At 51.0% G+C, this 24634-nt stretch overlaps 6 protein-coding genes across 6 annotated transcripts; 2 read left to right on the top strand and 4 right to left on the bottom strand.

The window, feature by feature from the left end:
- Positions 1–765: 765 nt before the first annotated feature.
- COCMIDRAFT_3479 (uncharacterized protein) lies at positions 766–1789 on the top strand (the record flags this gene model as incomplete). Its single annotated transcript, XM_007687707.1, has 2 exons — positions 766–831; positions 908–1789. 2 exons carry the CDS (start codon positions 766–768, stop codon positions 1787–1789), a joined length of 948 nt encoding a protein of 315 aa, XP_007685897.1.
- A 767-nt stretch (positions 1790–2556) lies between these two features.
- Positions 2557–6039, bottom strand: COCMIDRAFT_89925 (uncharacterized protein; the record flags this gene model as incomplete). Its single annotated transcript, XM_007687739.1, has 5 exons — positions 2557–2663; positions 2747–5503; positions 5554–5769; positions 5848–5922; positions 6003–6039. The coding sequence occupies 5 exons, from the start codon at positions 6037–6039 to the stop codon at positions 2557–2559; spliced, it is 3192 nt and encodes a 1063-aa protein (XP_007685929.1).
- Positions 6040–6715: 676 nt separating this feature from the next.
- COCMIDRAFT_24549 (uncharacterized protein) lies at positions 6716–7608 on the bottom strand (the record flags this gene model as incomplete). Its single annotated transcript, XM_007687721.1, has 2 exons — positions 6716–7531; positions 7585–7608. 2 exons carry the CDS (start codon positions 7606–7608, stop codon positions 6716–6718), a joined length of 840 nt encoding a protein of 279 aa, XP_007685911.1.
- A 661-nt stretch (positions 7609–8269) lies between these two features.
- Positions 8270–10097, bottom strand: COCMIDRAFT_34914 (uncharacterized protein; the record flags this gene model as incomplete). Its single annotated transcript, XM_007687726.1, has 3 exons — positions 8270–8606; positions 8659–9845; positions 9972–10097. The coding sequence occupies 3 exons, from the start codon at positions 10095–10097 to the stop codon at positions 8270–8272; spliced, it is 1650 nt and encodes a 549-aa protein (XP_007685916.1).
- A 1977-nt stretch (positions 10098–12074) lies between these two features.
- Positions 12075–13397, bottom strand: COCMIDRAFT_34913 (uncharacterized protein; the record flags this gene model as incomplete). The annotated part of the gene is made up of 2 exons (XM_007687725.1): positions 12075–12761; positions 12813–13397. 2 exons carry the CDS (start codon positions 13395–13397, stop codon positions 12075–12077), a joined length of 1272 nt encoding a protein of 423 aa, XP_007685915.1.
- Positions 13398–22214: 8817 nt separating this feature from the next.
- Positions 22215–23447, top strand: COCMIDRAFT_89924 (uncharacterized protein; the record flags this gene model as incomplete). The annotated part of the gene is made up of 1 exon (XM_007687738.1): positions 22215–23447. The coding sequence occupies one exon, from the start codon at positions 22215–22217 to the stop codon at positions 23445–23447; it is 1233 nt and encodes a 410-aa protein (XP_007685928.1).
- Positions 23448–24634: the final 1187 nt, after the last annotated feature.

Below are 24634 nucleotides of genomic sequence, written 5' to 3'. Positions count from 1 at the left end.
CTTAAGAGGACGGCATTTGACTGCACAGCGCGGGACGCAGAAACAAGGATAGTCAATGTCTAATTCGGGATGCGTGCGAGCTCTCCAAGGCTTAGTGCTGCCGGCAGTTGGACCCTGTATGCACAGCACCCGCCACCTGATTCTAGATGCACATGTCCTTTTTCTATCCACTTTGTATGTGTGCATGTTTTTAGCCATCTACCATGTTTTTTGCCAAGTGCTGTATGTCCATTCTGACTGGCCTGTCGGAGCGCTTCGCCCAATCCCCCCATGTCGCATGTTAAGCGCTCTCGCGCCACGGATCGTAGTAGCCACAGGCCAACTGTTGGCTGTGGTGCTGCCTTGTTTCACAGCGCCGATCATTAACCCCTGGCCTTCACGGCGTTGCACTGCACGCTCGCCAATGCGACTCGATTGAGATTGAGATATACGAGACCCTGGCGCTTGATGATGACATAGGATGAGGCTGTGCGCCCTCTGGTGGTGTATGGCGGCCTTGGGCATGTTCCTTTCACCATCCTTGCTCTATCCCACGCTCTTTCTACACTCTCTTCTCTTTGTCGGTGGCTTTTGACGACGTCGCATCGTTATTTGCTGGATATCAATCAACGCCCGCCTGTTTTTTTCTTGGGACTGTACTTGCGAATAGCACTGCGACTGCGATCCGGACGTTTCACACGACGACTTGCTCTCCTGGATAACAAGAGCCGAAAGTAGAGTCAAGAAACAACAAGAGAAGGGAATCGTACAGAACACAAAGCCGCGATGTCGTTGGACTGCTCGAAAATCCCAGATACAACCAACACCGATGCTGGAGTTGCGGGTGCAGGCGTAAGCACACTTCCATTTCTTCCCTTTCGCAATCAACCCACCCCTCCAAGTTGCTTCTAACGACACTCGCTCACAGACCCTCCTATCCTTCATAATCACAAACATCCTCTCCATCCTCCTCTCCGCCACCATCATCCTGCTCGGCCTCCGAAAATCCACATCGGCACCGATATCGCGCAAGCTGCTGCAATCCTTCTCAGACCAGCAGATCCTCACCGGCATCGGCATCCAATCCGTAGGGCTCGCAAAAATGAACACAATGGTGCCCTACCACTTCTTCATCATCTGGCTGCTTTCCTTACTTTCCACCGCGACGAATCTCGCCACGCTGCTCGCCCTCGTCAACGACTTCAAGCGCGATTGGGTACTCCGCTGGATACGCCAGTTCCTCATGTTCGTCAACATGTCGCTTGGAATCCTCTCTGGCATATTTATCCTGCAGACGGTCATGAAGAATATGTCGCCCAGACTCCCTATTGCGTGTGTTTGGCATGTGGAGAGTAAGGGGTCGTCTGACAATGCTGCGCTGAGTATCGCGGGTACCATCGCTGTTATCGCAGGCCAGGTGGTTACGTTTGGATTCGCAACTTGGTACTTGCATAACCGGTCCAACCCGCGCTGGCTCAAGACTGTACAGGTTATCGGGCTCTTTGCGTGTCTTGCAATGGGTATCGGTGCAACAACGCGTGTAGTTCTCGAGTCCCAGGCGTTTGGCTCGCCTCCCAAGGCCATCCATCTCGTTGGGCCCAGCGAGGGCAACTGGAGTTTCGGACAGTTGCTTCCGTTGCTGTTGCTTGTGCTGCCGATTATCAGTACTGTGGAGATTGCGAGGGGAGAGGAACTCAAGCCGAAGAGTAAGGTGGATGATGATACTACGCCGCTTTTTGCCAATGGCTCCGATATGGAGTTTCAGCCTAATCCACTGGTGGGGTCAGGGAATACGCTGTTTAGGAAGTAGATGAAATAGGATCATGGCGGAATGCTGTGGGATGAATATGCAAACATATAGAAATGACATGATTATACTTCTCCCTTTTGGTACAGTCTTATGAGATAGTGTGGCACACGTGACGACACGAGTATCAACTCACTTCTCCCATTCAAAAAACTTCATGTGAATCTCAGTTGACACTGACTTAGATGCTACTGCTGTATTCACTCTGCTAAAGTCCTATCCACATCCTCAAATCTGTGCGCGATGCCTCATCTACGCACACACCATCCCCAGCTCACGCTACTATAAGTCATCTTTCCTTTTTCTTTCACTCAAAAAAGCAAAAACTGCTTCCACACCCATCTCCTCCACCTCGATTCAGTTGGGGGAGCAAGATAATGTACAATTACACACGTAAACTTTGGGTTCGAAAAAATCTAGCACAATAATAAAAAAAGCAAATCGCCTTATGAGCAAAAGGTTATTGAGGACGAAAATAGCCGCCCAAGCCCACAAACGAATCCAAAGTACGCCCCTGCCCACTTTCCTATTGCCAAGGACATGTTGTGCCCTGTCTCTGCATGTGTTCTAGAGACCAAGACTCAAAAAAACAACAATGTCCAAGGCCAGCTACCAAGCTACTGCTTTTTGATCTGCTTCTCTGTCTAATACAAAGTAGAAGGTAAAAGGAAATGGTAGAATGATGGACATTTAGACAGTAAGAGAAAGATAGACACAGAGAGTGTTTGCAAGCAATTCCAAAAAAAAAGGAACAATAGGGAGAGGGTATATTACACGTCCGTAATCATAGCTTGATCGTCCTGGCGCTGACCCTCGGTGACGATGTCAAGGAGACGCGCATACGGTACGGTGATGCGCTGTAGATCGCGGTGTTTACCTAAGCCATGAGTGTTAGCAATTGGGTGCATTTTTATATCTGGGGCATATCCAGAAACAGTAAAGCAAACAAGGAAAACTCACCAAGAATCAAAACAGCTTCCTTCAACAATTCCTCTTTCTTCCAGCCGCAGATTTCAGAGGGCTCTTTGATCACTTCATTGGCGCCTTGTTGTTCTTCATCGGTATTGTTGTCATCGCCATCTTCATCGCCAGTGGTGATAAGATTGCCCATCAGACCTCGCAGCAGCTCTTCAATCTTGCCCTTGAGACCTTCGGCACCAAGTCGCTTGACATACATGGTAAAGTAGATCTTGTATTCTTCCTTTGCGCCCAATGTACGGGCTGCAGCGACACGGTTCTCAAGGTGTGCTACACTGGCACTGCTCTCAAACGTCTCATAGCCTTCTGCAGAGACAAGTATCTTGATCAGTCGCTGGAGGTGGAAGGCGCGGCCTTGAAGCAGGGATTGGTTCGTTGTGTTGCGCTCGAGAGCAGGTATGATACCTGCTGAGATATTTTCTGGAGAAACCTGGTCGTCCTTTTCTTTTACTACAGCCTTATCCTGCGACGAGCGGATGTTGCCAACGGAAGAGTCCGTAGAATTCCAGTACTGACTGGTGACACCCCACCATGGTTCTGACAAGCGCTGCCAGATGTACATATCGGGGTTGTATGCGTATCCTTCACCGTTGGACATGGCGACTGTTATCCGACCGGCCGAATTCAAGCGTGCAAATACAATACCAGGCGATCGAGTAAGGTGTGGTCCTTGGGCATATGCTGCTATGTCGAGGATAGGAGCCAGTGAAACAGGTGGGTGAGGCGAAGACATGCTCTTCAAGTTCCAGATGTAGCACATGCCAACTGCCGTTATACACATTAGCCACCAGCCACGACAGTCCATGATGACGGGCTGGGCCTCGAGAATCATGGCATTTAGTGTCCGACGGCCTGCTGGGGTCCATGCGTAAACTGAACCATCCTCGCATGCTGCGGCGAAAAAGTTTGTGTTGCCAGTTACCAGCAACACAGCTTTTGGCAAGAAGTCCTGCCAAAGTGACTGTCCTTTGCTGGTACAGGTCAGTCTTGTTGGATCATGATCTTGCGGTCGTCCAGTCCGTGATGGACCACTGGCGTTGCGTGCTTCCAGTATGACAGTGTCCGGTATATCTGCTTTGCCTGTATTGGCATCAACACCACTCTGCGGTGGCTCACTGCCATCCATAGTTCGCACGATGACGCTCCTGACTTTAGGCACCGCCAACCGCACCTGAGCCAAACTAAGCGATGGGTTGACAATAGCTGGTCTGAGTACTTTGGGTGGATCATGCGCCTCATTGTTCTTTGGCGGTGCAGCAGCAGGCGGAATGAGACCATTCTCGCTATTGAGTACTATTGCAGCACCTCCGGGTTTCACAGAAGCAGCCAATCTCCGTTCGACCTGCTTGTCTTCGTCTCCTTCAATCTCAGCAAACTTCCTCTTGTTACCAATAAGCAAAGTGGCGAGGCCACCCTTTGGGAACCCATCGTACGGCTTTGATAGATCGAGTATGTTGTGTGGATTGTCACTCCTGCCACCGGATGTTGTTGTTGCGGAGAGGAGCTGTGTCTTTGGCAAGGAAGATTCTCCCACACCTGACGAAGATGACATCAACATTGGCGCTATTCGCTTCTTTCCATCTTTTGTGACCGTCACTCGTTGCTTTAGCTTTTCTACTCTCTGATCCGGAGGGGGCTCAACGGGGGCTGGCGGTTGCGCTGGGGTAGTGGCGGCGGCAGAGGATCCGTTTGTCTGGGTTGTCGTTGTCGTCGTCGTCGTCGACGGGGTAGTGCCATTTGTTCCATTTGTGATTGTAGGAGGTTGGACTGCGCCGCCATCACCCATCAATGCACCCATCCTACCCTGAACGCCTTTCAATTCCCCGCTTTTGCTGCTTTCTTCCAGGAGTAGCGCATCTGTGCCCTCGATGATACCAACTCTTCTACCTGCACCAAACTTGGCAAGCGTCTTCTCATTCTCTGCAAGCGTGGCAGGATATCCAAGCTCGCCCGTCTCGAATACCAGTGTCATAATACTGCCGTCTAAGCTGGTTGCGTATAGTGTCTCTCCGTCTGGTGACCATGCCAAGTCAGATATCGACTTTCCTGCCAGTTCCTGCGAAATCATGAATGGCCTCGGAAAGCTCGTGTTCCACACGCTCAGGCATTTGTCCTGCCCGGCACATGCGACAATGGTCACAGTCGGTTGTGTAATGGTTCCGTCTTTTTCTGGACGCGGCGGATCCCTGTAGAACAATCGTGGAGAGAACGAGGTAACCTCAACAGGCCCTTCATGACCAACAAGACTAATGTCTCCATCCCACGAGCCACGCGAAAGAATGGCGACTGAACTGACTGGTCCGTTTGTGGCGTTCGCGGCGGCGATATGGGCACCATCTGGCGACCACGAGCAACGGCGAAAGTATGTGGTAAGAGGGGAGGTTTGGAAGGGCGCGGTAATTGTGTGGTCCAAGACAAAGTTGTTGACCTGGTCTTGCTGAGACGCATTGGGCGGTGGAGAGTTAAATCTGTAGACTTTGATGGTTCGGTCGTCGCTTGCGGTCGCAAAGTACTTGTTAGCTGGGTCGAATGTTATGCCCTTGACGTGACTTTGGTGGTTGGACAGTGTCTTTAGCTTCTCGAACGAATGGCCTGACCAGACGACCACCTTAGAGTCCAGCCCCACGGAAACCAATATCGAAGAATCGAATGACCAGCCCAGATCCTGCACGTCATTGTCGTGTCCTATGAGACGGCGGATGACGCGCCAGTTCTCGACGGGCGGGGGTTCGTTTGATCCTGCAAGTCCATCAGCAATTGTTCCTCTCCTGTATTCCATATGTACCCACCGAATGCTGCGTGTGTGGGCGCATTCTTATCAAGCGCATAGACACATACTATCTTGTCGTCTGCGCCGGATGCCAAGTATTTGCCGTTGGACGAGAAGCGGACGGCATGGATGGTTCCTGAATGATGGCTCACGGCCGCGAGCTGCTTGGGCTTGGTATATGTGGGGTCGTTGGATTTGAGGATGGCTTCGGTAGACCACACGCGTACGTATCCGTCTAGGTGATGTGTGTGTTAGCTGTATGTTGGGGAGCAGCGCATCGCGTAGGGTGAGGCCGGGGGATGGGTGAACGAACCTCCGGCAGCAGTAGCCAGGCGCGACCCATCGGGGGAGACGTGGCAGCTGTATACTTCAAAGTCTTTCTGTTCGCCTGGAGTGAGAACCAATGTCAGCAAGCTGGGAGCAGAATGCGAAGTGCACAACAGAGAGCATGGGCAGAGGTGGACGTACCGGGATGTGTCAACCACTGTGGCTTGATGAGATGCATGGTCGCGTCAAGATCGCTGACAGCTCGGGCATGCTCCTACGCGACCATGAAAAGATAAGATGCGGACAGCGAGGGCGTGGTGGTGGACCGCGACAGTTGTCTAGCGTTGGCGACGCGAACTCGCAGTCGACGCTACTTGGCAGACGTTTGGGCAGGGGTTTAAGGTTTAGGTGCATGCGTCGATCGAAAAGCGGGTGTTAAACTAAACGAGCGGCGGGAAAGTTGCAATACTTAGTAGGCCCTCATATTTGCACTAGCGCTGGATATTGTACAAACTATGTAATGCCATCACTACCATCCCTATCTTCAGTTCTTATAGGCACATGTTCCTCGGCTGAGTACAGCATGTAACCTCTCCTTTTCCAATCGTCTTATTGCCTGTCATACATTCTGGTCCCGATGCCAAGCAAGCGACACCATCCCCCGGACGCTTTCTATCGCGGCCCAACCCCATCATTTTACCAAATCTATATGGCCTTGTCGCTCGCATTCCCCTAGCATATGAGAAACCAGTCCCTCCTGTCTACATCTCTGTGGAGCGCGCGCCCCTTGTACCATGATCATCAGGTGCTCTCAGATGGACTGAGCTCGCAACATACAGGGCTTGTGCCGTCTGCATTAGGGGGTACCCAAGTTTGACCCATCACTCTGCACTACAAGTTGATGGTGAAGGTATTCATTTTGCCTTCTTCCTCTTCTTGAAGACAACAGCTGGTGCTGCCGGCGCATCCCCCTCCTCCTTCTTGATTACCACTTGAGCAGCTTTGGCTGCGGCCTCTTCTGCGGTAGGTATATCCTTTAGTGTTTTCGTGTCAGCATCATCCTCCACCTCTGCTTTCACACCATCATCTGGCTCCTCCTTCTTCACCTCGAGCTGTGCCTCCACAGCTGGCTTCTCCTTCTTTCCAAACAAACTCTCGACATCGTCATCGCCTCCCTTGCTGCCTGGAAAGTTCTTGAAAGTGTTTCCCCAGCCCTTTTTCTTAGTGATCAGCTCTCCTGCGGCTTTTTGCTCTTCTTCGTCTTCATCAAGCTGTCTCTTACGTATGCCTTTGTTCAAAGCTGTCGCCTTGAATTCACCATCCTCAGTTACTTCTCCAACCACTTCTTCCGATACTGTCTTCCACTCTCCCGCCATCGCTAGGTCACCACGAGCAGCTGCAGGTAACGCAACCCCCATAGCCGCTAGTTCTTCCCATTGTCTTTTTCTATCGTCCAATGTTGCCTTCTTCTCCGGCCGCTTCTCAAACGTGGGTTTACCGCCTACACCGGTCGCGACCGAAGGGCCCGATGAAGAAGATACCAAACCATTCAGGCGCGCGACTTCGGCCTGTGCGCGCGCTTGGTTGCGCTTCTCATTTTCCTGCTCGCGATGTAGTCCTTTGAGACTGCGCTGGATGTTGCCTTGGTGGCGGCCGGTCGCTTCGTGCTGCGCGCGTTCAAACTTTGTGTCTTTTACATAGGTGGAACAGAACTTGCACCAGTATTTTGGCTGCAATATTGTTAGTCGCCGATATGTAAGTAAGTTATTTTTGTTACACTCACTGTTGACTTCCAATACTCGGCCATGATGAAGTGTCGAGTGGAGACTGCGACATCACAAAGTCGTCGGAGCTTGAGTTTCGGCGCACGGACCATTCTCGGTGGTCCGCTCCGCAATATGAGCGCGCACTGTCCATGATGACATCTGACCGTGTCCAACTGACATCTATTTATTGCATACACTGATGACTCTTGTATCATCCCTGCTTACGAGCTAAATGTCACTTTAGCTAACTATCAAAATGAGACTGGTTTCCTCATTTGAATTCGATAAACCAAATATTACGGCAGACATGAAATCAGCATCGATTTCTAGCAGCGGAGATATAATACAAAGTGCTAGTTTAAGTTCATCTCTTGAGAAAGAAGAGGCTTTTCTTTTGGTACCAGTTGCAGAAAATCAGCGCCTTAGTAAGTACTTTGTCAAGATTAGTGTTGACACGACAAAATGCATCCATGGAACAATTGCCCAGCGAGCATAACTTGGACTGCAAGGACGATGTGTACACATACGGCCAATGTTCATAGCACACTTAATCCCGTTGTCATACTAGCCAATGCATTCCAGTTCCACAATTCCATCTCTAATCTATAGAGCCAAGAACGACGAAGGAACGAAGAAAAACGTCTAATACGCCCCTCTATCTAAACATCCATTTTGTTATCATTGACCATCAATCGCTTAAATTCAAAATTTTACAGGATACTTCTCTCGTATCACCTTGCCATATCGATATAGTAACACAGGGACGGGAATGAACGCCACAGCAATAAATCCCAATATGCTATTTCTCCATCCCAGACCCAACTTCTCATACATCAGTGGCCCGCTGAGCGGCAATAAAGCACCCACGAGACAGCGGAGAGACGACATGGCGGCTACAGCCGATGCAGCGTACTGAGGGAAACTGTCAATCATGTAAGTTTGCAGGGGCGCGTAGAGACCCATGAGACCGAAGCCGAATGGGATGAGTGATGCAATTGGAACAATCCAGTGGACGTGATATTGAGCAGTCCAGCCATGCCTATGTATACCCGTTAGTATTCAAATTGAGATCTGAGCGAAAGGAGTCTTACAGAAATAGCGATATCGGGATCATAAGACCAAAGAATACACAAGCTGGCAGCCGCATTTCCGGCTCGTAAACACCCTTGTTCTTCTTCGTGAGCCGGACAATTGTTGCGTCGCTAGTCCTAGCAACAAATGCGACACCAAAGCAGTTTCCGACGCCGATGCCTAGGTACGCGAGACCCGTCATTTCAGGAGACCAGCCGTATGTGTGGATGAAGACGGGAGTGAGGCTCGTGAAGAGCATCATAAGAAGACCGAATACAAAAGACATGTAAAGCGAGCAGAAGAGTACAATCGGCGACTTGAAGAGCATCTGCACCGTGCGTGTGACGCTGTTGCAAAGGCTGCGCTTTACACTCAATGCCTCGACGCCCTTTTTGTACGTCATGATATTCTGGAGTTCAGGCCGATCCAGCTCTTTCCGGAGCCGCAGCGTCTTGCGCTGCAGGAGAACAGGATGATACGTCTCGGAGCTGAAGGCGAAGAGACTGCCCGTCAAGACGCATCCCGCAATGAAAATAATCCGCATGCTCCAGCGCCACCCGATGCGCTGGGCAATGAAGCCTCCGCAGATGGGACCGATAATCGGGCCAAAGAGGATGGCCAGAGATAAGATGGATACCGCGAGTCCACGCTTGGCAGTAACAAAGACATCTGCAATGACGCCCGTCCCAATGGTAAGACAAGGACTTCCACCTACACCGGCGAGAAACCGCATGACGATGAGACTACCGAGGTTCGGTGCAAGTGCGCATCCCAAGGTAAAACCGCACCAGGCGACGCTCGAGCAGTTGAGGACCCAGTAGCGTCCGTAGAGCTCAGAGAGCGGGCTGAGGAACAAGACGCCGACTGAGAATCCGAGAACGTAGACGCTGACGGTCAAAGAGGCTAGTATATGCGATGTGTTGCCAAATTCCGCGTCGATGAAGGGTGTAGCGGGTGCGAGAATGGAGGAGGAAACGGGGCTGAGGGTTGTTAGGCATGTTACTAGGATTAGTAACAGCCACTTCTTTGCTGTGGGGAAGTTTCGGGGATTCGTGGGATCGCCTTGGAAGTCCCAGCCGACAAGGTTGTTGTCGAGGTCTGAGAGAGGGTATTTTTCAACGAAGATTTCGTTTTCTGTGATGTCCACATCTTTTGATGAGCCCTTTTCAATGTCTTTGCTTGTATTGCTTTTGGTTTTCTGAACTTCCTGGGATATTTGTTAGCTCCATCTTGCGTCGAATAGATGGTTGATAGCATATTGGAAGAACAATGTCCAGTCTTTGTTATGCTGGCACTGAAGTGCTAATCAATGAATCTTGGATGATTTTCATACCTTTTCCGTCACTTCATCTTCCCTTTCCGAGTCCGAGATGTACGTATCCGAACTATACGTCGACGATACCGCTGTATCTGAGCCACTGCTAGAGTGTGGTCGATTTTCCTCTGGTAAAGCAGCCATCTCAACAACCACAACTACAGCACTTGGTACGGTATTTTGGGTATCAAGTCTTTTAAAAACAAGTTTCTGGGCACAATTGCTTTGAAACAACAATCACAGACAGTGTACAATGCAGTGGAGGATTGAAAAGCAGTCCATCCTCAGTGTCACGACCATTTTATTTGGCAACCAAACCCCCCCCGTCAAGCAGTGACCCTTCCTGCTGCATCAAGACACGGTATACAATATTCCATCTCACAGAAAGCATCCTAGAAAGTATCCCAGAAAGCACCGAGAACATGGGAAGTATTGCCAGAACCAGGCGGATATCACGGACGCACCGTAGCACGGTCATTCGCATCAACCAGCTGTCATCACGGAGACACCGAACCCATGAACGCACGTTCAACATCTCGACACAACTCACACATTCATCCATGCAGAAAACGAACGACCAGGATATCTTGCACGTTCACAACGAACGGGTCTCACCTCCGACCGTGAGTGAGAGAGGCGAAGGCTCACGATACCGCTAGGATACACGGCCATGTATCCGCTGTCCTTCGTGCACGAGCACCAACCCATAGTCTCACCAAGATACACACACGAAACGTTCTCTAGTATGAAGAAAAGACGGGTTCCCTAGGGCCTAGAACAGCAAGTGACATGCTACACAACCGCTACAAGTTGCTAAACAAAGGTCTAAAGAGTCCCATCCATAACCCACGATCCAGACCCCCAATATTTCCCATCGGATAAAAACCCCCACCCATGCACAGTCAACAAGATCTAGAAATAGCCCGCTTACTGGTTGTGCGGTGGCACCCCCATCTTCCATCCATACACAGCCAGCGATTTACGGGGGTCCCATCCCGGATGTGGCGGAGTCCAAAGTTTAAGGGGACCCCGTTTCTGTACCAAACACATGGGTTTATTTGCCCCCACCCATGTCCGCGCCACAACTCTTTATTCCCTTCCGCTTCCGATTTCCCATGGTATTTTTTTTTGCTCTTATTTCCCCGTATCGGGGGTCTAAGAAAGAGACGACGCCAGAGAGAAAACGGAGTAGTGTGTGTGTGTGAGAGAGAGAGAGAGAGACTTGCATCCAAACTCTCTTTCTTTTTTTGTATATTACGAGCAGAGAGTCAGAAAACTATTGAAAACTTCCTCATCCGTAGATTTCTAGCATGCGGCTTCGAGATCCAGAAGCGAGGGAAGGAAGGGGAATACTGTCTAGGGAAGAAGAAAAAATACGCTAGTGCAAACTTGGCGTGAACGACTAGGTGCGGGCCTCCCTTCCACCCCCCTTCGACTTTTGTTTTGCCTGAAAGGTTTGCTGTTCACGTCAGGTGGTAGGTGAAACTTAAAGTGCATGTCAAGTATCGAGGCTGTTCTCTCCTGGTTCAGGGTTGTTCCTGACACGTCTCAAGGCTGGTTGCAACACACACCTGTCAAGTATCAACAGCGATGTTCTGTGGCACGTTCGACACACTGGTAAACCGCATATCCACATCAATGGGAGAAAGAGGATGGTCTTTTCCGCGGGCAGCCTGTTTTGCCTGCAGCAACTATTGCTTGGCAGTTGTTTAGTGCTTACCTTCTACGGTTCTAGAAGGCCAACATCCCAGGATGACAGTCGTCTAACGACACTGTTAGCGTTTGGTATCTGCCCAGACCCAGACCCGGACGGTTCCTATCACTTCACGGAGCCTCAGATGTTGCAGATGTGTTGATTAAACTTTTTTTGCCACGTGCGGCTCGGAACATGGCTGCCCACCCCGACATTGTCTACGACCATATTTATCCGACAAACATGACACTAACGTACATACAATACTTTGCATAAAAAAAGCTCCAAAGAGCCGAAAAATAGAGTGTACCAACAGCGCCAAACAAGCAATCAGTCATCCACCCTAAACCATTCTGGCACCGCCCATTTTTATTAACCCAGTACATAGGAGATCAAGGTAAACCTTGCACGTCTTGTGCAAGCGAGACCTACCCGCTAAGAAGGTCTTTCACACTCATACCCCTTGCACCGCTCCAACTTCGGCGATCCGTGTTTAGCATCATCAGGGCTTCGGTAGCTTCTTGATCTTCCCGGTCGGCTTGCGGCTTGAGTGCTGGTGATGTGAGGGAGAAATGGGCAGATCCGTGTGAAGAACCCGGAGCTGCAACTGGCCCCGTACTGGGAGGGCCTGTATGAAATGGATTGCTAAAGTATGTGGCAGTTGGCGTATGAGCACTGAACGCAGGTGAAGGGTGGATAGTCGGCGAGGTTACAGTGGAGCGGCTGGACGATGGGGCAAGCGAGTAATGGTGTGGGTCGGATGATCGCAACGCGGGGGAGGGGTTTGCCGAGTAGTGCCCGTTGTGATCGTGGGGCATGATCGCCGGAGATGTGGTGGTGGAGTGGGTATATACGCTTCGGTCTGATGGGCAGATTGCAGGCGAGGCATTTGCGAAAGAGTATCTAGACTGGGAGGGTTGCTCCACGTAGGTAGGTGATACAGCGTCTTCCATTTCTTCGTCCTGTTCCCTGTCGTCTTCATCCTCGTCCTGAAATCGTCTAACAGGTGGCGGAGGTAGTGAAGATGTAGTGGATGATGGCGAGTCGCGCCGTGAGTTTGCAGTCTTGAGATCCGAGACACATTGTTCTAGATAGCGCATGTACTCAATAGATGCCTTGGAGCGGTTAGCGCATGCAGATGCGTACTATAGAATACAAATACACACCTGCAGTATAGCAAGCTTGTGCATTTCCTGGCCTCTACAAGCCGGAATCATGTCTTTCAACACGCCGAATTCTTCATTCATCTTGGACCGTCTCCTTCGCTCAATCAAGCTGTGTGCCGTTTTTCGTGCAATCTTACGCCCAGCGGCAGTGGTGCTGCTCGCCTGCTTCTTCTTGCCGCCATTGGCAGTTGCGCTTGTGGTCTTTGCATTCTGCGATTGCACTGAACCCTTGAGTGACTCCCGAGTGTCCTTGGGCTTCATCTGGATGATCTTCCGCGAGCGAGTAGGCGGAGGAGGAAGAGAATAGTCGTCCTTGGTGACAACGCTGTGCTGAGCTGCGTTGCTGGAACGCTTGCGCGAATGGCTCGACTTGGACGTCGCTACCGGGGACGATGGCGACGGCGGCCTGTATGAGGAGTCTGAGGCATTTTCTGAGGGACCCGAGGAGCTAGCCACACTGCCTCTACCAGCCAATGCCGCAGGCGGTAAGTCGAAGCTGCTCTCCAATTGAGGGGCGTTGGCGGCATTTTTGCCTGTAATGTCGGTCGATGGCTGTGGAGTAGGCGGGAGGTTTGGGCGAGGCATGATTGGAGTGGAGAGACGGTGGCTCACGGGACGTCTCTAGGTTGCCTCGAGGGGAATAGGAAGCTCGGAGAGTGGCTGTGAGGGGGGAGCAAGGCGATAAAAACAATGTACGGCGCGCATTATCACTGTCGGGGGGTGTCGCGTGGGCTCTTTTGTGTCGCAGCTTGAACAAGCACGACCACGCGGTGTCCTGCCCCCTCGTGATTGGCTGGCCAGATAGGTCAATCGATGGCGCCGGCCATGTCACCTCGAATGAGAGCGTCACAACGGGAGCGTGGGCGTCGTAATCATCGTCCGTAGGTCTTTGGAAGAGCGCATTCTCTAGAACGAGTGGGCCTAACGGCAGACATGGACGACGTGCAGCCGGCATTGCTGATGCTCAACCTCAACCTTGAGCACGTGCTCGCCTTTCCCCTCCGCCGGCCGCTCATTTGGCAGGCGAGCGAGCGTTTTGGTGTGCAGGCAAGAGAATTCCCCGGAAGAATCGACCAGATCATCCCATAATGCCTGTTGTCGGACGGATGGCGCAGCTTGGGGGGCTCATGGGCTCAATCGCATGTGAAGACGGTGGTCAACATTGAACCCTGAGTTCCTGGTGTTGGCGGACCGCGACGACAATCGCCCCACCATTGGGGCGCGACATTTCAACCCCAGACACGAGCACGTGCTCGAGTCAGGTGTCGTAGTCGAGGTACCATACATGAATCATGTCTAGTCGTCCATCTGGGTGTATGTGTCTGTGGGTGATGTGCATTATTACCTCACTGACCACATTCAAAAAGCACCACAGTAGCTGCCAATCTGCTAAGGAAGAAAAAGTAATCTTATTCCGCTAACATAAATGGCGCATATCCAGGAACTTGTATCATGGTAGGGCTCCTCTAGTAAATCAACCTCGTCATACTCCTCCAAATGGGACATGTCCGCCATGCCGACCATATCATGCACTCCTTCCTCTACCTCGATGAAGCAACATGTCCGCGGATCACGGAATTGATACACCGATGATCCAAATCTCACAACCACGTCATCTCAGATTGAGCGACCTGTAGATATGACAAAAATAGTCTCATCTCGAACTGCCAGAGATGTTTAGTTGAAGCGAGTCCGAGAAGCACAGCTTGGGTCTCTTATTCACGTGACAACCATCTAGGTTCTCATTGTCGATGCCACATACCTCAGACTACATGTTTGCCAGCCTGGATCACGCCACTTGAAGTCGAGAGTAATGCCGAGTCATCAATAATGTAGCTGTGCATTTTCTTTTTGTCAAGCATATATCCATTATCGAGTCTCTATATGTGACTTTTTCTTCCAGCAAATAGTAAAGGGGCTATATTTAGCCGGTCCAGAAACCATGATGGAAGGTTTTCAGAATCGGGGGAGCGGCTCCACAAGGTGCTCAAGTTCCGAATCCATGCCACTCATTTCTTAGCTTAGGTGAATTCTGTACCTACTACCTTCTACCAGCAGGGTATGATACATGTCACGCCGCACTCCTATATATTCTTGATATCCGTGGAAAGTTTTTCACTTAAGCTCTCTTGGGTACAAAGACCGTAATGTGACATGGAGGGTCCGTTGCACAGGGCTTGACATGAATTGTTTGAGGAATTAGTCGTATCCTCACGCGCTGGACGCAAAAGCCTGAAAGAAACATGGAGATGGTAACCCTTCTTTCAAAGACGTCACCGAAAATGAGAAAAGGCAATATTATCTAATTAAATCTCTTCGACAAAAGCACCAGGGCCATGCGGAGTATGATATTCTGATCGAATGTCAATTCCGACCCCACTCATATAAGCTCTCTTCAAGGTGAGTTCAAGAAAACCCTAATTGTTTTACCAGAAGCCTACCTTTAAGCCAGTCATTCAATCCTTCCTCCAAGCCAAACGCATGTCAGTAATCCCCAAACTATTCTAGCCCGTTCGTGTAAAAATCACTCCGACCCCCTTATGCACCAAGCTAGCCCACTACAATAAGAAGAGATGACGATAGCACCCATGTGTCGACCTTGAATTCTATTCTTACTAACATTTCCCTGATCAGTACAAAAAAGCACCAACCTGGAGTAACCAACACCATCTCCTGCTCCCATGACTGTTTTCAAGTAACAGTCAATTTTCTCTATCAAACATGGAATTCATTTCCTAATGTGGACGTAAATCTTTGGCAACAAGTATGAGTAGCACAACCCGTACTAAGATCTATAACCTATCCGTATTCAATCTGTATGGACTTATCAAAGCCCGTATACGCCAGTATCAGAAACCTATTAGAGCGGCCTAAACAGCCAGTAACGTCTTTAGTTCAGAGATTGGTAGTAACAAATGCATATGATAAAGCAAAATATATAAGAAGAAGATGTATGCATGTTACGCGTGATTTTTAGACGTCGGTGATTAGCTGCTCATCTCATAGGTCCTCTTGCCTCGCTTAAGCAACACGAAGATACATTTGTACAAGTGCGCCTGATCAGTCTTCCAAGTCACCCGCCTTGTTCCTTGAAACTACTTCTTCGGTAGTGCATAATTCGTAAAGTAATCATCCGGACCCGAAAAAATGTGCTGGAACGCCTTACCTCTTGTCTGTCTTCTTCACATATCTTTCTCTATTTGGGTCATCAACCTCTCCTTCCAACCCTCTTACATACACACATATCAGTACTAGCAAAACCAACCAATCCACCGCGTTAAGAATCAAGCTCAACATCTTGATCCCCCAAAACTCCACTTCACACGGCAATCGTAGTTGCATTCAACCCAGCGTTGTCGCGACATGCACATGACATTCGTGTGCAACTCGAGAGATATCCCAGCCCTAACTATATAACTCAGTCTTCTACTAACAAAATACATACAACACTAGCTCTAGGCCTAAAGTCAGACCTGCTTGCTTTGTACATTGTTGCTTCGCAACGCTACGTCTACAAAGAAAACAGCAAATTACGTTCAGCCCTGGGAATAGACAAAGTTAAATGAATACCGGTTCGCGCAGGTTGAACACCACTTACCAAGCTCATTTCCGTATATTCTCCTTGTTCCAAACGAGTCAAAAGTAAAACTAGCTCACAGCCTCACCCCATGTATATATCTGAGCTGCTAATATCCTATATAGAGCAGTGGCCTAAAACAAAACTCACCTAAACTATGTATCGTCCCTAAAAATCTATTTCCCTTCCATAAACGCCGCCCCACCCCCCCCTCTCTCTCTCTCTATCTCTCTGAAACTCTGCACAGATAACCGTTTCATCCGTTTCCCATAAAGACGATAAGTCACTCGGTATATGACTACAAAGATAAGATTGCCGGTATATGCTATAGAAAATTCAAGTGCGCGTGTGCGTGTTTCAAAACGCCTATAGCATAAATGATGACTCGTTTTTTTTCTTCAAACGGGGTTTTTTCTCTAGGTACTGAAACAAAAACGACATTTATCGCTAGCACGGCGATATGGAAATAAGGGGATTACTTTTTTTGGTGTTCGGTAGTTCGCAAACGTGACGAATGTATGTGTGTGTGTGTGTGTGTGTTCACCCTAAGGGGAATAAATGAAGTGGCAATATAGATTGCTTGATGTCAATAAGATGAAGAAACCAGGTGTTTGCACAATCAAGTTGGTCCTTGTCAAATTTGGCATAATGCGTTTATATAACGCAAAGACATGAATAGTACCCGATACTAGGTGTTGTCGGTGTGCGCGTTTAGTCCGGCTTTTGGTGTCGGCGTTTAGCCATGATGCCACTGCGGCGGTGAGCGCCTCACATAACATATGTAACTAACAGTGGTGCTCCAGCAAAACTGCAGATCAAGATGACATGAAAGCGGAGACTGGTCTGGGTTAATCCAAGAAACTCGAAGTGGGCATTCCAACTCTTGCAGATCTGTGAATCCGAGAAATGAGTTTGAGATATCCTACCGCAACCACATATTAGAGATGGACAACTGCTACATGTGTACTATAACGTAAAACTACCAAAACACAATATATATATTATGCATGAACACCCCAAGAAACCATCCTACCACACAGACACTATCGGGATCCGACACCAAAGAAAGAAGAATAAAAACGTCCCGACCACAAAAAGACGAGGCAAGTAAAGCCGATTTCCCCACATTACCGCGATTCCAACCCAAGTGTTCCACCCCGTATCGCGTGATCACCTGCATAATTTTGGCGCCCGTATATACAGACGTGTGTCAAAGGTTAGCAAAGTGGACCTTATCAATGCTCAGTACCGTAGCTCTTTTTCCGGACTGCATAAAATAAAAAAGAACCAAAAAAAAGAAATGGTAGATGCATAGACAAAATTCGACTGCCGAAACCTACAATCTAGTAGAAGCATAACATAGCCCAACGCAAAGAAGAAAAAAAAGAGAGGCTGGATGGATTCGGGTGCGGGGTACTTGTTACCTAGACGGAAAAGGGAATAGAATGAAGGGAATTAAGGCGGCCTACTATGCAAGTTCGGTACTTTGCTTGATAGTAAAAACCTTGAATTTTGCTCGGCGCAAGCCCAGAAACTTTGACCATCAAACTCCGTTTCTCGTCGGGGTATCACCACTGTTCCGTAAAATGCCGAATACTCACATTGGACTGGGAAAGCCCGTACGTACTACATCACGCGGTGTTGAGTATCGCCTCACTGCTATACCGGGTGGACCCAAGACTAAACATCGGTGAGGTGGCTTAGGTCGAGCTGATGAGTTCCTGCTGTGCGTGTTGGGACACCCAAACGTAATCAATGACTGCTTTTAGTGGCAGCCAAGCTTCATATCATAGTTGTTGCTTGACACGTGCCGCCAACACCATCTTACACCATACAATCTTGCGGTAAAGATATGTAGTCGACCGTTGCATTTTTATCTTTTCCAGCTTGTCGCCATCCCCACAAGTCATATTGCTATTGGCGGCCGGATGTTGGGAGATGCTCCCGGCAGCATGTATAATCGGGCATCGTGGAGCACAGTCGCTTTCGTGCCGCTCAATTCCCGCAAAAGGAAGCAAGGCCGTTGTGCGCATCTCTGCGGGTAGCATGTCGATGCGGGCCATGGAGATCTCTGTCGCTTCATTCAAGTTTGCTGAATTATTGGAAGATATAAGTGGGAATTCTCGCAAAGAAAGGCATGATTGACTGGCGTGGAAGCAGGTACAGGGAATGGGAACCACCGCCTCGGATAGTAGCGAACGACATGCAGAGGACCTTGACTTTGCTCACCGTCTTTCAGAGAATCAACATTTGAGCGCGGCAACCGAGGGTCCTCCCGTTGCCGGAACAACATGTTCAGCGAATGGATGGTGTTGATTTTGTACTGGTGGCTTGCAGAAATTCGTGCAACATGCATGCTTCAACCTTGCACCTTGGAAATATAGCGGTGGACAAGAAAAGCTATGACGCGGATACAGGTCCCAAGTGTCAAGATGTAAAACTGCTTGTCAATGCGTAATGCTGGCAGATGAGGCCCTGTTGCTCGTGTGCTCGCTAAAAGAACAAGCTTGTTCCCTATAGCATGACTCACCGCTCAAAATATGTTTTTTTGGACCAACCGGCGGCTATCGACTCGTGAGCGGGCGCATTTACAAAAAAAGCTCTAGTGGCTAGAGGCAACATCTACAGACTCAACAAAGCAGCTGATTTTGCCTCGTGATTGACTGTGGGTTTTTATATTGTTTGAGTCGTCGTTCAAGTTGTAGGCGTTTCAACTATGCAGTGCAAGCGGTCAAATCGGGTGTCAATAAATCGCCGGCGGTAACAAGGCCGATCGATAGAGGCGACGCGCGGGGCGAAGCGGATCCAGGATCACAGTGAAGGCAGCCATCGGACGTCAGCCCAAGACTGCCATGGGTCGTCGGCGAGAATAGTGAAGTACGTATTGCGTGTTACATGGATCAATTCGTCCGTGATGTTGAGACAAAGCTTCGCCACAGGGGAAGTCATTGAAGTCTCGCTTGTGGCGGTATCCCTGCAAGGTAGATCATATCATAACTGGTGAGAGAGCATGTGACTCGGAACGCCCATGCCAAGATGATGCACCGCCACAACGCCACACCACTAAAAAACCCTGTTGCGCAAGCAGTGTATTGCCTTCGGAACGGGCGAGCAATTCGTTGGGCCGTACGCGATATTTTGGGTGGTGCGTTATGCAGCTAGACAGCTCGCAGGTAGGCGGCAGCTGCACTCAGCCTGCAGTGTCGTGGCAGACTAACGTCGGCGTCCAACGAATGTGCGACGTTGCTGTGTGATGTCTGCAGACGATAGGGCTGCGCAAACCTGAGCGATGCGTCATAGCGCTTATGGTTAGTATGGATGGGTGTCGCAGGTGCTTCTAGCCCACCCGGTATCTGGGAGGTGCTAAAGAGATGGGTCTTGTACGACGACAGTTGCACGGATTTATTCGCGCGCTGCGCTGCATAGAGCAAGCAGCTCCACTTGGAGGGGCAGCTTTGCTTGGAGACGAGTCCATGACGATGGCGACATGCGAGAGCGGAGTCGAACAGTTCCTGCAAGGTCAGGAGGAGTCATAGCAACGCATGATGCTGGTGGATGCGAAGGAATACGCACGGTGAGTTGTCTGATAGCAAAGTGGGGACCAGTGAATTTTGAACATGTAAAAATGCTGTGTGTGCGGGCTCGGTAGGGAGGCAAGCCGATGAGCCACTAGCATAAGGGCCGATGCGGTCCAATGGGGACGTACAATTCAGGCAAAAATGCCAGTGAGAACTGTGTGCCGAGAAATTGCAAAGAGCATGTTGACGGGAGAAACGAGGCATTGTGCGACCCGGGCGTTGGCTTCATGCGCCCCACGGATATAGGCGTTCCGCAACAGCCAGTCATAGGCAAGGTGGGAGGTACTTGCGCTGCGAACTTGCTTTATCAAGCCGTAGTGAGTGTGCGCGGGGAGATCAAACCATGCTGCCGCGAGTATTTGCTTTGCTGTTGACGGGTTGCCATCGAATCATTGAGGCCCCGCTGGCGCGACATGCAGCCGTAGTGGGCCCATGGAATAGAGTAGGATATATGCCTTGGAAGAGAGTGCAGTAAGGTCGAAAGTAGCGGTAAACAACAACGCGCGCCACAAGCCAGCAACTTGGGTTGAGCTGTGAGACATTGGGGAAAAAATTTTCACGGGCGGGAAATTAGGCTTGGGAGAGTGTGCGAGGGGAAGTTCGAGAAGGGATCCGAGCGAGCAGGACGAGTGCGGCTCTCAAGCGACGACAGGGCCTCCCTAGTAGGTGATAGCCTTTCCCCCCAAGCGCCGCGGGACGACGTTGAATTGGTGGACCTTCCGTTGTTTCGGATGGATGGGCTGGAGAATGAGTAGCCGGGTGCCGCGACGAGGGGCACAAGATAGTGTTTGTGCTAGGCAAGAGATGGTGTACCAGAACGAGGACAGTGAAAAGAATGGTTGACAGGCATGGAGCACGAGTGGCGCAGAGGGAAACGGTAAGTAGATAGTAGATGATGCTGGTCGGGGAGGTGGTCGGTCAATGCGGAATTGGCTGCGTACGACAACCATGTGGGAGTACGGGCGCTGGTGCCAGGGCGCGGCCGGCCACCCAGAGGGCACAGGCAGAATGGGCCGTGCTATCACATCCCATCCGCACTGCAGCGAGCTGCGAGCCCAACGCGGGCCTTTGCTGTTGCTGTAGTTGCGGTTGTTGTTGTGATGGGGCATGGCTGGGGCATGGGCATGGGCTTGGTGGAGTGAGTGCAGTGCAAGGAGCGCTGGCAGAGGTCAGCTCATCAGCAAGCAAGAACGAACTGCTGCAGCCCATGGCCGGCTGAGTCGAGGGCGCTGGAAGCTGGAGGAGGAGGAGCTGCTGCTGCTGGTGCACAGCATGTGTCGTGGGCGGGCTTTGGCAGAGGCGGTCCAGGATTACGGATATATAGTAGTAGTGCGAGCAACGTAGTATGTTTCCAATATTACCCACCCCAAACAGAACAAATTCAAAACAGGCTGAGCGCAATGCCGCCCGCTCCCTCGGCCGCCACTCTACCTACGACTAAGACCTCTGTGCACATCAGGCAGCAATGCAACGCCGCCGCCGTGGTCGTGGTGGGCGGGTAGGCTGGCAGGCTGGCGGGCTGGCATTTGGCTCGCACAGCCATGCGTAGGTAGGCGCCACGGCAAAGGGCAGAGGGCAGAGGGCAACGAGGCCGTGAGATTGGGGAGAGGGCGAGGACGTGTAGGGTTCGGGGCTCGGTTTCCCAGAATACTATACTGGTGGGCACTGCTAGACCAAGTACGGCGGCGAAGGCCTGCATGTCAATCTGACCCGGCGACGGGGGAATGGCCAAAGCATGGGAGCCCTTGGCCTGCACTAGCTGGTGAACGGCGCGACAGGGGGGCTGCGTTAGGGTGGATGGGCGCCCGCTGAGGTCCGCGCGCGGAAGGAGCGAGTGACGGCTCTGGTTTGAAAAGCAGGCTGAGCCCGCCGCCGCTTCCTCTTTTGCCTACCCGAACATTCACCACCCCATTACCAAGCACTCCAGACGACCCCGTCTACACACGCCCACACTTCAGGATCCTGCCCTCTGGATCCTTCTGGCATACTCTAGCATATCCTCCATTCCACACCCAATGTGCAGCAGACCGGCCCGGATATCCCCTCTCCTCCCCTCCGTCGCTGCAACTTCCTCCTCCGCCGCACTCTACCACCGCGCGCGAAGAACCTCGTTTGCTCTGCACATCCCCAGGTGAAACAGGCACCGGCCTGAGCCCTCGATCCCGCTCCCGCTCCCAAACTACCACCCTGCCCTCCTCCGCCTCGCAGTTACGACTTCGACGCCTTCACCACAACCTACAGAAGAAAATGTACGCACCACAGTATCCCACGCCTCCCCCGGGCTACATGCCCTACGACTACCACCGCACCACGCCGCCCATGTCCCCCGGCCCCGGTGCCAACTACTACTCTCCTCGCCACGCTCCTCAGATGGCCACACCACGAGCAAGCCCCAAGGTCTCTGGCCACTCCCGCCGTGCATCGCACGCCGTGCCATCGACACAATACCAGCAATACACGGCCTCACCCCGAGGAGGAGCCGTGCCCCACTATGGCGCTGCCGAGTTTGCTGCCCCGCGCACCCACGCTACGCCGCGAGGCACCCCCGAATATGTAAGTTATTTCGGTTACACTCTTCCAAGTCGGCATCGCCGCGACTCAGACGTCCCGCCTCTCAAGCGCAGTCATCGCGAGAGGAAGCGTCGTTCGTCGCAGTCGGCACGTCAGGTCCACACCAGAGTTGTCTACGACGACCGAGGCTACGGCTACGAATGCGACTACGACGTCTACGATTACCCACCGCCGCCGTACGAACAGTACGCGCGCCACGACATGTACCGAGGGGATGCTGATCGCTATTACTATGATCAGGTCCCAATCTATGATCCAGAACCAAAGTCTAGCCGCCCCCGACGAGCCTCTGCATCGACACGACAGCCAGCAGCCTCGCCCAAGAAGCCAGCCCCAACAAAGACTAGCCCTAAGGCCACCGAAGAAGACGCACGCCGCGCTGGCATTCCCGCCGGCTACTCGTACAAGAACTGGGACCCCACCGAAGAGCCCATTATGCTACTAGGTTCCGTGTTCGACGCAAACTCGCTTGGCAAGTGGATCTACGACTGGACCGTCTTCCACTACGGTCCTGCCACGCCTCTCGCTGAGATGGCAGGTGAGCTTTGGCTCCTCCTCATCCAGCTCGCTGGCAAAGTCAAAAGAGCCGACGAGACGATGCCTAAGATCCGCAAGAAGGAGAACCACGAGATGGTTGAAGACTTCCTCGAGAGTGGCGAGCGCCTGTGGGTCCGCTTCGCCAAGCTGCTCAAAGTATGCGAGGACTACATGTGGAAGGCGGCCAAGAAGGAGAGTGGCAAGGAAAAGCCCGTTTCCATGGGCAAGAACAGCGGCAAGGAGTTTGTCGAGTCCATTTTTGGACGCGACCGAGAACTCGAGAAGACTGAGAAGCTCATGACTGGAATGCGTCTCTGGTCGATGCGTTTCGACGCCAACTGCGAAGACATCCTACGATACCCGTCCGCCTAGGATCGATACCCCCTCCCATTTCTTTACTCTTATACCTGGACGCTTTTGCGCTGGCGTTTTTCTGTCTTGGTATACCCCTTCGATTACCGGCACTGCTTTGCGCGTCACTTTGACATTACTGCGAGATACCCTTTCTTGCTGTTACTAATTGTTAATCTCGCTGCACGTTTTTTTTGTTTCTTGGTTTGCTTCAGCCATTGTACAACACTACTGGGTCTTTTGCGCACTGGGCGAATCACAGGAAAAAGTCTGCTTTCTACTATGATATCCCCCTTCTCTTGTAACTTTTTTTCTTCTCTCTCTTCTCAGTTTTCAGCCGGGTATTGTCATTTATTGTTTTTGGTTTTTTTTTGGTTTTCTGCAAGGTGTTCAGGTAGTGTTTTTGGTACTGGGTTACCACATCTTGTCTTCTAGGTTGGACCATCTAGATTTGGGAGATTTCTTCTTCAGACAGTCTCTATTACGAGACTGGTGCCTCACGGTCAAAACTAGGATACCCGCCATACCACTCTATTGTTATGTAACAAATTTTATTTACTCTCTCCAATTAGCAAAGCTGTCTTTTACATGTCTGGTCCCCTTGCAATAGGTGAATCTCTGTGAGTCATGTCGTGGCGACCCAATCAAACTGTGAATGTCGCATTCCTCCCACGCGTTGCGATGGTTGTGAAGGGTGAATTTTGGGGTTGGGCAGCCCCTGCATGCAGCACGCACAGCAATGCGAGACACCAGGCAGCCTATGGCACGCCCGAACGGTCGACTGCCACGTGCTTTTTCCTCGTCGCTGCGTGTCCAGCACAGCCGTGCGGTGGCACACACACACTCACCCAGACACATACACACACGCACACAGACCTATCCTTACCCCTCTCTTGTTTTTGAAAAGTTGAAAGAAGGTTGCCTGGCGTATAGGCTTGTCGCACCATGATGACTCGCACCCTCATCACACTCGAGCCAGATGAATCATCTGTAAGCACCATGATGCACGGCCAAAACCCAACCGTTGCGCCTTCATGGCCAGTGATTGGCCATGGTCGCCCCCGTCAGCGCATTCTCAGCCTCAAGGAAGGCAGCGGGTGTGCATGGAAAAGGCCTGTAAGCCCAAGCCCCGGCTGGGCCAAAGAAGCAACACAATTTGGTGGTTGATGTTATTTGCTTTTTTTCCATCCTCCTCTCTCTTCTAATCT

Source organism: Bipolaris oryzae (genome assembly GCF_000523455.1).
Source record: "Bipolaris oryzae ATCC 44560 unplaced genomic scaffold scaffold_33, whole genome shotgun sequence".
Classification (NCBI taxonomy): Eukaryota; Fungi; Ascomycota; class Dothideomycetes; order Pleosporales; family Pleosporaceae; genus Bipolaris; species Bipolaris oryzae.
This window is presented reverse-complemented; position numbering and strand designations above follow the sequence as displayed.